The sequence below is a fragment of the Mycteria americana genome, chromosome 3, assembly GCF_035582795.1.
Source record: "Mycteria americana isolate JAX WOST 10 ecotype Jacksonville Zoo and Gardens chromosome 3, USCA_MyAme_1.0, whole genome shotgun sequence".
Taxonomy (NCBI): Eukaryota; Metazoa; Chordata; class Aves; order Ciconiiformes; family Ciconiidae; genus Mycteria; species Mycteria americana.
In genome coordinates this window covers 68,972,719-68,987,581 of record NC_134367.1, presented here as the reverse complement: position 1 = coordinate 68,987,581, position 14,863 = coordinate 68,972,719, and the positions used below count along the sequence as shown (strand labels likewise).

Below are 14,863 nucleotides of genomic sequence, written 5' to 3'. Positions count from 1 at the left end.
GTGGGCGTTTGGCTGCCCATCCAGGGTTAACCCACCACACATTTGTAGTCTGAGGTGATATAATTTGCATGATTATTAGTCAATTAATCCTAAGTACTCAAGAGAGATGAGATTATATCTCACAAGAGACCTGACTTTCAAAGGAAGGGTAATGGGCACCTTAAAATCAAAACAAAGGTGTTTTGCTTAAAATAGATACAATAAAACTGGCAGGATATGACATTACATGTATTTTCTCAAACATTTTAAAACTTTTTAGAAAAATACAGCCAGGTGGTTTGAACACTGTGTTTAAAATTTTCTCTAAAGTACAGGTGCAGCAATATGCTGTGTGAGAACTGAAAAGTGAAGATGGTGATCTATTTCATCGACTAAGGTAACCAAAATACAAAAAGTAAGCAGCTATTAAAAATACGCAGTTACTCTTAAGTTGTCACTAGTTGTTATCTAGCTATCACAAACTGTTGAGGTTTTATTTCCCTTACAAGTATTCCTTTTAATACAAGCAAGATATTTAGGCTAATATATGTCACTCATAATTATTATTCCAAGTATAGTTGGCATCTAGAAGCTAGTAATCACACCGGGACACCATATTAAAATGATCATTTATACAGGACAGACAACCTAGTCATGCTCCCAATTAGGCCATTTCGGTCTTCCCATTGCTTTCTACGTGACAGTCAAGAAAAGAGCAACCCAGCCATACTAAGGGATAGACAAGAGCGTGAATCAGGTGTGATTAGGGTTTCCCCTTTGTCATCCTTGAAATCACCTTGCAAGAGATTCTTCTTAACTTTTGATCAAAAGGGATTATAAATCTTATTTCATTTGCTTGTCTTCACATCTCTCCAAAGCAGGACAGATTCAGGAAAGATTCATCTCCAAAGACACAAAGAGAGAGAGATGAGTCTTTCTGGCTGCTGCCGTGAGGGTCGGGACTGCCAGCTGCAGCCAGCTGTGGAGAGCTTTATTCCTCCCAGCGATGACAAGAGCAGCTGTGGCTCCAAAGCCCCTGTCAGCTCAGAGATGATTTGTTATGGATGATCTGCCAGGGGCTGTCCCAGCTGGTGTCTCTGTGCCACCTCTTCAAATAAATGAGAAGCCTTGCTTCATGGTCCCAGCCGAGCCTGCTCAGCTCCCCCGACCTGTCTGTCCCCAGCACACTGCTGTGACCCGCTGCGTGCGCAGCAAGGGCCGTGTGGCAACAGTTGTCATCACGTAACTGAGTAGCTGCGACAAAGTAGTTTTCTGATAGGAGGAGACAGTCAAGCCGTGATGGCCTGGGGTGAGGCAGGGGTTACTCTCTTCCAGAATCAAGGCAGAAGTGAAGAAGAGGTCAAGGTGGACCAAAGTCCTGAGGCTTCTGTGGGACTTAGCACGGTTTCTACTCATGCAATTTGGGAGACACTCCCAGACAACTCCTGTGTGCGGCAAGACTCAGAGGCATATTTGCAACTGGATAGCAGCAGCATAGACTCTGATCTCAGAGGGTTGTATGGATGTTTGCTTGGTTCTGTGCCATCTGATGTGCCAGTCCTTAACTCCACGCGGAAGGAAAAAGGCAGTTGTTCTTTTCAGCCAGCAGCTGCCACTACTGCCTTTCTCCGGCTCCAAACAATTTTGAAGGAGAAAGTATTTGCTAAGCAGCTGGACTTCTGCTTGTTTGTGGGCTTTATTCCTTTGCTGAAAAAAGCGGGACTTGAGTTGGCAGCATTTATTCCCTTAACTTCTCAGCACCAGCTGCTATTGCTTCTGAAAGAGCCCAGAGTAATAATCCTGGTACTTTTACGTGGATTGCCAAGCTTTGTATTTAGCTACTATCACAATTTAATATGTGTGGCTGATGCTGTAAAAGGCTAACTATACACAGGGGGAGAATCAGGAAGAAAAATTATGTGGGGGACTTCTGTTAAGCTCCACCTTCAAAATAAACTCTGTCTATGTGATGTGATATGACGAGCGCATGGAACAGACATTGAGTTTGATCACATCCTAGTCTTAGACTCTTGGGGCTTTTCTCTCCCTCATGAGGCCCAGAAGCACTCGGGGGATGAATTGAGTTCCAGAAGCTTAAATTCTAACTGAGATTTATAGGACTCTCAGTATTACTTTAGATTAGTTTGTTCTTAGGTGCGGTTTGATGCTGCCTCTCTTTTATTATGTGCTGGGAAAAGCAGCAAACCAAGGTTGACACAGAAGGTGCTGTGCTTGGATAGATGTGTTAGGGTGCCCTGAAATGAATGGGGCAACTCATACTTCTCGGGGTCCCAGTGCAAGTACTGTTGGTTGGTTACGCTTGCATCTTGTTTGCAAAGCTGCCTATGAAACCTCGACCTCCCTTTGCTTTTACTGTAGTTGTGCTTCCTGCAGAACCAAACGCTTTTCTGTGCCAGCCCAACCTGTGCTGTGACTGCACTGGACAGGAAAGAAGGGCAACCGATGATAAAGGTAGAAGCGTGATCTGTAAGGATCTGCAGGGCGAGGGGTAAGTAAGCAGCTAATTGAAATGTGCCATTCATTAGGTTTTGACAAAAGGAAATAGATTGGCAGTTTTAATAGAAGTGCCTGTTTAATACTAAAAGCCCGTTTTAACATTTTTCTCATTTAACAAAAAAAAGAAAACCTGAAATTTCTTTGAAGAAAATGTTTGGATGGAAGCTGATTTTTTTTCCCTTTAGAATGTTACGTAGGAATTGCTACTGTGCAGCAAGGGCCACACTTTTTAAAAAAGCAGCCGGCCCGACTTGTAACTACGGTATCATTTTCTCAAAGTCACTTGCAGGTGGCTGAGCTTCACAGACCACCGATGTGCTCAGCCCGTGGGTGTTTTCTTGGCTGCACAAGGCATGGCCGGTGCAGCTCTGCATGCTTTCAGTGTCCGGTCATTTCCCAGGCAGAGAAGGCCATACACTGAAAACTGGTGCATGCATACAGCTCTGTGCACTGCTTGTTTTATCGACATGTTGATCTCTGGAGACTCAAAATTATTTCCTTACCTTCTTAGTGTCTTTGAGAGTTCAACACAGACCACAGTGGGAATCGGCCTGAGTCTTCACACAGTTGCAAACTTCACTGTTCACAAGCCCAGTAATTTTAATCCTGTAATGCTTGGTAATTGTTAGTTGAAACATTGTCTGGGTTTTTTTGATAGCAGAAGTTGGGGGCTTAGTACATGGTCAGTGCTAACACCTTCTCTGTGCGAGTAACCTGCAGGCCTGACTGTCAGCCTTCCGGAGGGGCTGTGGTTTCTTCCCAGGGCACTCGAGGTGTAGGGGACAGACGCAGTTTGAAGCCAGTCTGGATAATGTTCAGCACAGCAGGGAGGAAACTAGATTGCATCTCTCTAATGGTGCTGCTCTGCACCTTCAAGCAAATCCTGGTTTTTTAGTTTTGGTTTTGGGGTTGTTTTTTTTTTTGAGAAATAAATGCAATAGAGGTCACTTAGTTGTAAGTAGTTAAATGATAATCAGTTTTTAATCTTTGAGCCTATTCTTTATTACTTTGCTACACTAATTGCAGAACTCCCAGCAGTGAATGTGTTTTTACTCAGCTGAAGCCTTAAATGTTTTATTTCCTCTTTTTGGTAAATATTTAAAGATCCCATTGAAAATTCCTACCTCTGAGCCTGAGAGCTGGAAGCAGCACATTCATCATACATAACAAAGAATTTTAATTCTTGCTTTGAGGGAAAACATGGCTAAATCTTAATCACAAGTGAAACATTTACACAGAAATAAACACTTCCAGGAAAATCCTACTGGACTACCTCAGCCACGCATACTGTGACGAGCAGGGTGCTGGGCAAGTTATAGCATACAGACAGTCAGAGAAGCGCGAGGGACCTGCTGAGCCTGTCCCAAGGTTTCAAAGCAGCCATGCAGAAGCTGGTCAAGCTCTACCCTAAGACTGGCTGGGCTCTTTGCTCCTCTGTGGAGGCTGCTCCAGAGCAACGGTCCCGTGGGTGTTAGGAACCTCCTAGGCTCCAGCCTAAATGTGCATGTGGCTTTTATCCTGCTGCTGCATCTTCGCAGGCTTAGAAATATTCAGAGTTAGGGAACAGAAATTCTCAGTCAAAGGCGATCCTTCCTCTCTCCCCCACCTGCTGGGAGAGACCTGTCGTCCCTCTCCCACCGCACCACCGGGAATAACCTCTTGTCACCACCGGCTGGTGAGACATTGAAGTGGGCTCTTCGGTAAAAGTGCATGTTCTACTATGTGACAAAATACAGAGTGAGTGCAACGCTGAAAAAAAACCCCCAGCCCAGCTTCCTAAACGTGAATGGGGAAGATATTTACGTGGGAGGGGCAGTATAGCAGTCTTCTGTATTTATACTCTCTGGAAACAACAATGACATATCAATAGTAACGTATTTTTGTATTTAATATGGATACCATCATTGCCATTAATTCATGGGAATTATTAAGGTTTGAATTGACAGAATAATTTAAAACAGAGTTTAAATGTGAATTTGTTTATGAAGAACATACGAATGAAGCTAACATGGCACTCTGCAAATTGGCTGGAGCTCAGCAGAAGCCACTCTGAAAATCTAAACAGCTTCATTCTTGATGTTGGCATTATGATTTATGGCATTATGACTATCAAAAGTGGATTTAGCGTAGGATTTCTTTCACGCATGTTAGGCCTTCTTTGGTGGTGCAAATTGGCCTTATTTAGGTTGGGTAAAAGGGGCCATAAAACCCGGGCCATTAATTTTAAATAGAGCTGGTATGTTTTTAAGAACAAAACGGTTTTATTTTTAAAAATCAGATCTTTTCAGCAGAGGTGATGCGAGGGCTTTGCTCACTTCCCCGGGGAGCTGCGGGCCGGAGAGGAGGGGGCAGAGCCGAGCCGGGCGGGAGCCGCCCGGCATCCGCTGTCGTGGGGGGGCTGAGAGGCGTCTGGCGCCGCAGCCAGGGCCCCCGCCGCGTCCCGCCCGCCGGCTCCTGCAGCCCAGACCACCGGAACGCCGCGGGGCGGGGGCGGGGGCGGCGGCCTCCCCCGGGCGGCGGCGGCGGGCACCGGCCGCCCCTCTCCGTGGTGCTGAAGCGGCTCCCACCGCCCCCGCGGGCGCGGGCCGGTGCGCCGAGGGCCCGCCCCTGCCGCCGCTGCCGCCGCTGCCGCTGCGGCTCCTGCGCCGCCCCCGCCCCGCGGCCGCGCAGCGCCGGGCGGGCTCTGGCGGGGCGCCATGGCGGAGCGCGGGGCCTGAGGCGGCGCGGGGCGGCATGGAGGCGGATTTCGCCGCCTTCGGCAGCCCGCTGTGCGGCGAGGTCAAGCGCTTCTGCAGGCGGGTGCGGGAGACCTACCGGGAGATCAAGGAGGACCTCACCCCCTACAAGGATGACCGCTACTACCGGTACGGGCGGCGCGGGCGCGGCTCTTCCCGGGGCCCAGGGCCCTGCGCGCCCGCCGGGGCTCCGCCGGCTTCCTGCGGGGTGGCCCCCGCGGCGCTGGGTCGGGGCTCCGGCGGGGACCCGGCCGTCTTCGCGGGACGAGCGGGGGGGGTTGGGCGGGGACCGGCAGAGGGAAATCTGGGGCCGGGCTTCATGCGACGACCCCCCGCCGTGCCCCCGGGAGCAGCCGACCCGGCCTAGGGGCCGTCTTCAGGGCGGCGGCGGCGCCGTGGGTGCCCGGGCCCCGCGGTCCCGGGCGTGCAGCAGCGGGGCGCGGCAGAGGCCCCGCCGCGGCGGATGGGGCGGTCTGCTCTGCCCGGCGGGACGTGGCCTGGCAGCGCCTCTGGGCAGAAGGTCCAGCACCTCTGCTTCTACCCTCACGTGTTCATGTCCTTACACAGGCGATAAAAGCTATTGCCATTTGCATTCCTCTGTGCTACGCCTTTGCCACCGTCACAGCAAGCTCGGGGAGCGTGGTCTAAAGCAGCCGTGAAACAATCCTGGAATAGGTACCAAAATGGCCAGGGAATGAGAGTGGTTGGCAAAGGTTGAGGTCAGAAGGGACAGAGGTGCCGAGTAGGCTACACCCATGTTTCTTCTGTGCCTGGCCCTGTCTTCTGCTTCCATGAGTGACCAGTGACGGTTTTGAAATTACACAAGGCTAGGAAGGACTCCGAAGGTGTTGGAGGACGGGATTATGAATTAAAAGAATTTTTGGATCGGAGAAAGGGTCTGAAAAAGTAGAATGAAAATCGGGAGAAACAAATGCCAGGAGCTATACTGAAAATATATTCAGCCACGCAAATACAGGCTGGGGAACGAACAGTTATGTAACATTTTTGTAAAAAAAGGTATAGGAGTTATAATGCTTTATAAAATAACCTCTTTCAACAACGACATTGTCTTATACATGTGAAAAAGGCACAGTAATTTGGGGTGTACAACAGAAGCACAGTTCGCAAGATGTGCGAATTAAACCATCTGCTTTAGTCACCACTCCAGACCTTAGCTGAAGCGGTGTCCAGTTCTGGGCACCACACTTCAAGGGCCTGCTGGTGGACGAGAGCATCAGGACAGAGATATGGATAATCAGAAGCCTAGAAAACATAGCTGTGAGGAAAACTTGGGGTTGCTCCCCCAAAAGAAGAAACATTCAAGTTGGGGGAATAGGAGTTTCTGTAAAAAGAAACTTCATGCTCATTTGGACAAAATACTACAGAATATCTTAAATTGTAGCAAGAAAAGTTCATATTAGACATTTAGGAAAAACTTCTGAGTGGGATGGATGGTAAAACACTATCGAAAGGGTTATCCAGGGAGACTGTTGCATCTCCATCATTGGAGGTCTTTAAAAACTTTTGACAAACGCATACCAAGAAAGATACAGATCTGGCAGATACTGTCCTGAGACAAAAGGAAAGATTAGGTACCGTGTGAGGTCTCTTCCAGCTCTATTTTACTATGAATCTGAGCATAAGTACTTCTGTCTCTTTGTGCACAGTGCCCCAGTTCTCCTGCTTAGATCGTTTGGCTTCAGTACGCTGTGTCTGTTTTCCCCCATGAAGGGGTATGTGGTCCATTAGACTGAATTTGTCTCATTGTTCACAGTAGCAAAGACTACAGAGAGTCACAGAGTTTGGAAATGCTGCCTGACAGCTTGGCAGAGTTTAACATAACCGCAGTCCTGCCTGTCAAAACAGCGTCTCCTTGTACCTGAGCATGGTGTGAGAAGCCATGGGAGGTGATAAGGAGTGATGGAAACGTACCTGCGTGCATCTGGCAGCGCGATAATGAGTATTGGCACTAGAATGGAGAAAGAGGGGAGACATAAGCTTTGGATTAACAAATAAGAGGTCCTGGGAGAGGCATTTGTTCAGCTTTGTTTCCAGAAGAAACCTGAGCTCTCCAAGGCAAATTGTCATTAACTCATTTTCATGACTTAAAGTGTGTATGGAGGGACTTTCTGTATTGAAAAGAGAAGATGCTACTCCACCAAATCAAATGAGCTTGTAGAGTTTATGCTAGATTGCCCTTACTTCAGTGAGAGTACCCCCAAGAGGTATCAGCCGCAGGTCGTCTAGAATGAAATGGAGTAATATTGGGCTCTTGGCAAGGAAATAACATTTTGTGACTTAGAAATCATGCTATTACTTCTCTGCATTCCCAAGATCTTAACCTAAGTGACCTAGTGTAGAATAAATTTACTGTTACTGTCACTGCATACCTGCTGTTCTGGTGAGTGTTTCCCTTCAGTGTTTTGGATGGATGGCACCTGCTTCTTAGATTCCTGGTAAGGAGGAGGGTTTCTTGATGCTACTGTGCATTCTTCTTACAGCCAACTCTCACTTATAGGAAGGGGAATTAGATATTTCTCCCTCTTCTCTCTCTATTTTATTCAGTACATTTGGTCAGGTTATAAATGAGCACACTCAGGGATGTAATGGAGAGCCTTATTGCTCTGAAGGCAGAAGGAATTTTGGAAATTTGACCAAGGAAAAGCGGTGTGGCTTGTCTTTACTTCAAACCAACTAGATTCTCTAAAATAATCAGGTTACTAAAAGCAAGTAATATCTTGTAGCAGACTAACAAAATGAAGAGATGGTAAAACCATATAAAAGCATGATTTTTCCTTCTCACACACTGTATTCACAAATGTGAGGCTATCAGCCACTGCCAGCCTTAACTCTCCCCTCCCACTGGTTGAGCAAAGCCATCAGCTGGTGGTTTCCGTTCCCTCTTTGGAAATGGAGCGGTCTAGTCCATTAAGCGGTAGGGAAGGAGGGGGCGGGGGAATGACCTTGCAAGTAATCAATATTTGCCAGAAAAAAAAAAAAATTGGCTGCTGCAGTCTCACTCCTGATTTCTATAAGGACATCCTTCTTGGAGTGCCAACAGGAAAACTCAAAACTAGAAAGCTTTGGAGCAGAGCTGATACAGAAATGGAAAAACACCAAGCAGTCCCCTTTGTGACTGGCAGGGACATAGCTTTTCTTGACCCAGGAGTGCTACTTGTACACTGTGCTGGTATGTGACAGGGGATTCAGCGCGAGGGGATGACCTAGCTCAGAGACGGCTGACGAAGCTGTTATCCCAAGTAACTGTGCTCTCGCTGCATGGATGGCTAAGTCATTTCTGATTGAGCTCTGAGGCTGTCCCAGTTTAGTGACATCTTTTTGGTGATGCTTTCCTTTATAGCACAGTGCTCTTGAACATGTGGTTCAGCAGCTGTCTGTGAGCAGCCTGTTCTTTAGGCACAGGTGACAACTAAGGGTGGCAGGCTCCTCAGCCATCTCAAGCTACGCCATCCATTCTCGCTTTGCAGAGCCCCAGGGCACCCATCCACACTATACAGATGAAGGCATTTCCATGTTAGTGAGTTTGTTCTGCCCAATAGCCCAGAATAGTCTCTAAATTGTGCCTCCTGGTCTATTTCCCCACGAGCAGTGCTAGTTTACCCAGCCATCTGGGAGAGATGGAGGGAGCAGGGTTAGCCAAGGCTCAGCACACTGATTGACTCCATCTGTCTAGGTTAATAGTTCCCTTAGGCAGACATGGCACTTTATGGTATGCTTGTAAAAGAGACTGTATATTTACAGACTAATGGGCACAATATTAAATAACCTCATTGGTAACCCAAATACAAGGTTGGTCTGGACTTAGTATACCTAGGATTAGTCTGTGGTACACCAGGAGATGCTTGGTGCAGTAGAAGCTCAGAGAAGGCAGAAGGGAAAAGTGCTATGCTCTCCCATCAGTCCTGGGGACTGCCATACAGCGTATCAGCCCTTGATTTATTACAGCAACTTCAGGATTATTCTAATTTATACCCCTGAAAAATTGCTCCAAACAAGCCACTTGAATGAACAGTTTGTTCTCTGTTGTCCCCCTCCCACTCCAATATGGTCCTTCTTCCCCTCGCGTACCTCCTGGCCGGGATGGCAGGGCAGGGATAGCTGATGGAGGGCTGGCAGCCGACGGCTTCCTCCCCTGCACTAGGTAATTTTAAGTAAACTATTGGTATGAAAAGAGCTTGGTACCGATGGTACTAAACCATCTACATTTTTATCTCTTTTGACATGTTGTCAGCGAGATATGCAAAGCTTACTAGAAGACACCAGGCCTCCCAATCAGCTGACAGTTATTTCAGTGGGAGTTTCATAACCCTAGCTAACATTGAAGAGTTCAGCATGCTGAAAACATTTTGATAGGAAAGCAAACAATTAAAGTGCCTACCTGATACAGAGGAGAAGGCAGGAAGGCGGCCAAATTGTCATCTGGCATCAGAGTTGCTTAACTATAAGTAACAACTTGGTATTCTTGAAAAATCAATTTCTAGGCTAATGAACGTATCCCACTGGCCAATCAGCTTATACAGGGAGGCACAGCGTTGGCACTGAATTTAGTAATAATACCCAGAGATTAAGATAAACGATCTACAATCCGCCCTGCTTTAAATAAGGGATACATTTTAAACTCCTATCATGCAATAATATGACATTTCGTACATCAGAAAGAAAAGACTACATAGAGGACATCGTGAAATGTATTATTTAACTTACAGCTTTAATTAATGCTTGAAGTTGCTTATACGTGTAACAGAAGAGGTAATTATAGATTATACTGATATTCTTAATTTCTCAACATCTCTTATTAGTGTTTCCAGTTCATTAAAACATAGCTAATCTTTCAAAACGTGGGAAAAGTTCATTCACAGTGGTTCTGCTCCTTTGGCAAAAAGACCAGAGAACAGCACATAATTTGACTCAGCAATAAAGAGAAGCTGTTCGTTTTTCCTCAGAGAAACTCTAGTGCCTGTGCGCTTCAGAGAAGAAACTTGAATTTTGCCAGAGATGGCTGTTGTGATAAGGATACACTTCTTCTCACCTTCTTAAAATCTTTCCCAAGTGCTCAAAGTGCAAGTCTGGAGAAGCCAAGGGGTCCACAAGACCCTGCTGGAGAATTGCAGTCAAATTCCCTGAAGGTTCATGCTGCTTCCAGCCTACACCCCGGCAGAACCTTCAGTAGCTGCTTCAAGCCACAGCTGGTACCTCTCTCTTCTTCTTCCAAGGCTCACTGCTGGGTCCGGGCAATTGGGGGAAGAACCCGAATGACCCCAGTGTGAAGTTCACAGCTAGGGCAAGAGGGCTTGAAACGGCAGGAGGAGGAGGAGACTAACACTGTAGCTTCATGATTGCTTTAAGCTGCCATAAGCTGGCTCTGTGGCTGGAAGAAGCCGTCCTAGCTCTCCTTTCCCTAGTCACACATTTCCGTTGTCTTCCTCATCTGCCCACAAATGTTCCTGTAGCTGCACAGTGACTGAGCAACTGATCCAGCAGAACACCATTTTTTTCCTGAGTGGCTTTTAACTCAGATAATTTCCATTATTTGATTCACCCCTCTACTGCACAAACGTTTGTGCTGGCAAAAGTCAAAGAGCTACAGAGAGGCTGGCTTTCTTCTTTTGTCGCTAAAGCTGTAGGTATGAGTATAATGGTCATGAAACTATAGCGTTAGTTAAGGTGGTTAGTGTAAGCAGAATCCTGGCTGAGCTAGCATTCAGCCTGCTTATTCGCAGATCAGCCTGCCTCTTCTTGCAAGCCTCATTCACCATACACTGTCCAGTTTCTACCACAGATGAGGCAGACAGTGGCTTCTTGCACTATTTCACCCCAGAGTGGGTCAGACAAGGCACAGAGTGAGGCACCTTCTTGCAAGGAGCAGAGCAGAGTGAGGCTCTGACTGACTCTGTGTTTGTGGAGGGAGAGGGGTTTCACACTGCTTTCCCTCCGACTGTTTAGTTTGTAAACCCAATACCATTATTTTCACAAAACTTACAGGGTGCAACGTACATGTTTACAGTCTACTCACAACCCTTTGGAAGTTGGTAGATGGCAAAGAGAAATGTGGTCCCATGGCTCCATGGATAATTGAAGTGAGCTGGATTTCAAGCTCTGCCACCCACACCGTTCTCCAAGTGACTTTTGGCAAGGCTCTGTCTCTCTGTGCTTCAGTTTCCTACTTGTTCAATGAGCAGAACGTATTTTTGTTTTGAGAAGAATAAATTCATTCACGTTAGTGAGACACCCGAGTGCCAGAGGGATTGGAGCAGTCATCCAAATAGCTCAGGTGTGCGCACATAAATGGCAGCAGTCGTAACTCTGCAACTGCGCTTCCCAGAACACTGGAAATGGTCACAGATGCTGTGAGCATCATTCCGTCATTTTCTGGCCAGAGAGAACTTGTTGGAGAAGCCTAAGTGTGCTGAAAGCTACACACTGCATGGCATAGTCACCTAATAACTTCAAATTGTGGCTCAGCAGTGCTATCTTGTTCTGAGCAGATACAGTTGGTTAGGTTGTCCTGATTACTCAAAGCTTTATTTTCTGCCCTACAGTAGTGATTCTTGTTGATCTAAAATTTATAAATGCCTTTCCTTCATCACTTGGTATTATGCATTTCTCAAGACAGCCTTTTTATGAGATTACTAAATGAACATCCGTGCTGTAAATCACAGACCTAACTGATAGGATAAATACCAGTATCAATGACTGGATTAATACCCAGCACGTTTCTTTTGGGTTTTGTGGCGTTACACAAGAGACATACTGGGTCCCATAGGTCACCAGTAATGACATGAGTTCCCCGTAGGTAACTGAATGAAATGAATAATATTATTAATCTTCAGTACCTTTAAAAAGTCACTGCAATAAAATCATCTTACCATCTAAATAAGCTTTTAATGCAAGTATTTGATTGTTGAAGAGATAATTTTTAAATTTTATGTTGACCGATCTATCTAAATATTTCTGGGGTCATCCTGAGATGGCTCTACCTCACATATATGACAAACACCAAAGCTGGGAGGTTACTCTGAATTTTATCCTAGACTAGGCACCAAGTATCCCTAGATGTTTAAGTAACTGCAGTGCTGGCTTTCAATAAACAAATATTAGCACTACCAAAAATGAATACAAACTATAACTTGGCAAAATCCCTAAACTTGCCTAATTCTCATAATCTCTACCAAATGCATCTGTTGACAATGTTTGTTGCCCCGTCTCAAGATATTTAATAGGAAAGCAGAACAAAATCCAACTTTACCTCAGCATTTGTGCAAGAATAAAATAGTGTTAGATGCGATCTGGAGATTTGTATTAAGCGGTGCATTTAAAGTAGTAGGTTACTCCTAGGATTTAATTTCCAGTGCTCGTGAGCTGACTGTTCTGTGAGCACGATACATTAATCACATCTCTTGAATACCACAAAGCTGCGTGCAGGTGACTGCAGCGATGGCATTTTCATTTCTCCGAAAAAGCCATCGCCGCTTGATCAGGCTGGGAAGAAAGTAATTTGCAAACCAGGAGGCTGTCTCTGATGGGCACTACACACGCACATGTTCAGCACGGATAAGCCGCGCCGGTCGTTACGCCTAAAATGGATAGGTTTACATCAGATGCAGAACCACTTCTCTGTCTTACGTATTCTCTGGTTATACGGTTAAATTCCCCTGTGATGAACGTGGCTGCTACGACTACAATACAAGCTGGAAAAGGGCACTGGGAACGTGGAAAACACCGCTGTCACCCCAACAGAATGACGTATTTCGAACCCCCCGCTCGGCCGGGAAGGGCACGGCACACGCTTGCGCTCGAGGCCTATTCACCAAAGCGAAGGCGCCGTCCAAAGCGCCGAAGCTCCGCGCCGGATTTGAACTGCCTTCCCGAGGCGGCCCCCGGGGCTGCCAGGGCGGGTTGGCGGCCCGTGACTGCGCCCGTTGCCCGCCCGCCCGGCGGCTCTCGCTGTGGAAAAGCGGCGGTTGCGGCTCGCGGTACCGCGCGGGAGGCGGCGGTTTGCCCCTCAGGCTGCAGGCCGGGCCTGGACCGCCGCGACGACTGCCCGCAGCCGGGGCCGCCAGCCGCCCCCAGCACCGGCGCTGCGCCCGGGAGCGAGCGGCGAGCGCAGGCGCGTGTCCCCTCCGCCTCGCCGTAGCGCCGCCGCCCCCTGCCAGCAGCGTCGCCCTTCGGCCCCGCGGCGGAGGAGCAGCGGGGGCTGCCGTGACGTCGCCCGAATCGCGTGGCGGCCGGGTGACGCACGCGGAAGCCGCCGCGAGGCACCGCTCGCGATTGTGCCACGGCGGCGGCGACGGCGGCGGCTGCCGGGCGAGGGCGGGGGGGAGGAGGTGCCTCCACTGCGCATGCGGCGCCGGGATGGAGCCGTGAGTGGTGGGCGGGGGAGGAGCGGGGTGGTCGCCGCTCTCGCGCCGGGGTGGGGGCTCGGCGGTGGCGGGGACCCGGACCGGGACCAGGACCCTCGCGCGCGCCGGGCGGGTGGCGGCTCGCTGGGGGCTCGCGAGGCTGCCCTCGCGCTCGGGCGCTGGCGGCGGGAGCGGCCGTTCAACGGCCGGCGGGAGCCTGCCCGCGGGGAGAGCCTCCCTGTGGGGAGCCTGCCCGCGGGGAACCTGCCTGCGGCTCCGGGCGCCCCGCGGTTGCCACCGCCCCGGCCGTCGGCGCGGTCCGCTAAGTCTCGGGGGGACATGCACCGACCGGACGCTGCCGGGACCGGGACGTGCTTGTTTGCTTGGGGCCGGGGCCGGGGCCGGGGCCGGGGCGGGGAGAAGAGAAGAAGTGCCTTCCTCTGGCCGCGTGCGGTGACTTAAGCTTCTTCCCTGTAAAGACCTGAATCTTGTCATTCAGTTTATACACGTTAATTCTCATTAAGGAAGTAAGATCACCGAGGGAGGGTTAAATGAATGTTTCTGAGGCTATGGTTCGCCGGTCAGAAACCTGCGAGTGAGTGCCCACTTCTTTAGAGGAGTGCTGCAGCTTTTCCTCTTGGGTGGTGAATCTGTATCTCCACTCTCAGGTTGTGTCTGTTAAGGAAAAAGAAAAACTTGTTTTCCCGGATGTGTCTGCGCATGGATAGAGCCATAGTCCTGACTAACTACTCAGACTTCAATGAATACAACAAACAAGACACTAAAGCCAAACCCACCCTGTGCACGCGAGCTGTTTAGCATAGTCATGGTTAGCTGTCAGTTGTCCTGTAACAGTACTACGTAGTACTGTTAATATTAATTGTATGCATCATTTTATGGAATCATGTGCTGCCTCATTAACCATGGTGGAATACATCTGCAAGAAGAAATTCAAGGTCTTCCAAGGGACACCAAAGCAAGCAATGTCTTTAAACCGTGAGAAAGTGCAGTATGTACAGATAGACCCAGTACTATGAATGTACGTAGCATGTATAATCATTTAAATCAAAGTGGGTTTGATGGTTTTATTTGAGAGTGAGCCTAAAATAGAAAAGAGCAGTTGGAGGCAGAGATGTTGAGGCTAGTATGTCAGAAAAACTACTGTGCGTGAAAGTGAGTTATTTCTGATTTTAATATCAACTCTGTGCTACCTACTGCTTAATCCCAATTTTGTCATAGCCTTCCCATCTGTAAAGTGAGAGTCTTAAGTGA

General features: G+C 48.3%; 1 protein-coding gene across 3 annotated transcripts in view; it reads left to right on the top strand.

Annotated features, from left to right (window-relative positions):
• The first annotated feature begins 5,187 nt into the window (after window positions 1-5,187).
• Window positions 5,188-14,863, top strand: part of TMEM181 (transmembrane protein 181) — a 37,499-nt gene continuing 27,823 nt past the window's right edge. Inside the window, exon 1 of one of the 3 annotated variants that reach the window (XM_075498920.1) lies at window positions 5,188-5,360. In XM_075498920.1, coding sequence (XP_075355035.1) covers window positions 5,230-5,360 — 131 coding nt within the window. In that variant the 5' untranslated portion in view covers window positions 5,188-5,229. Of the gene's footprint in view, window positions 5,361-13,485; window positions 13,613-14,863 lie in introns of those variants that run through there. The other 2 variants (XM_075498921.1, XM_075498922.1) reach the window with 2 other exon arrangements.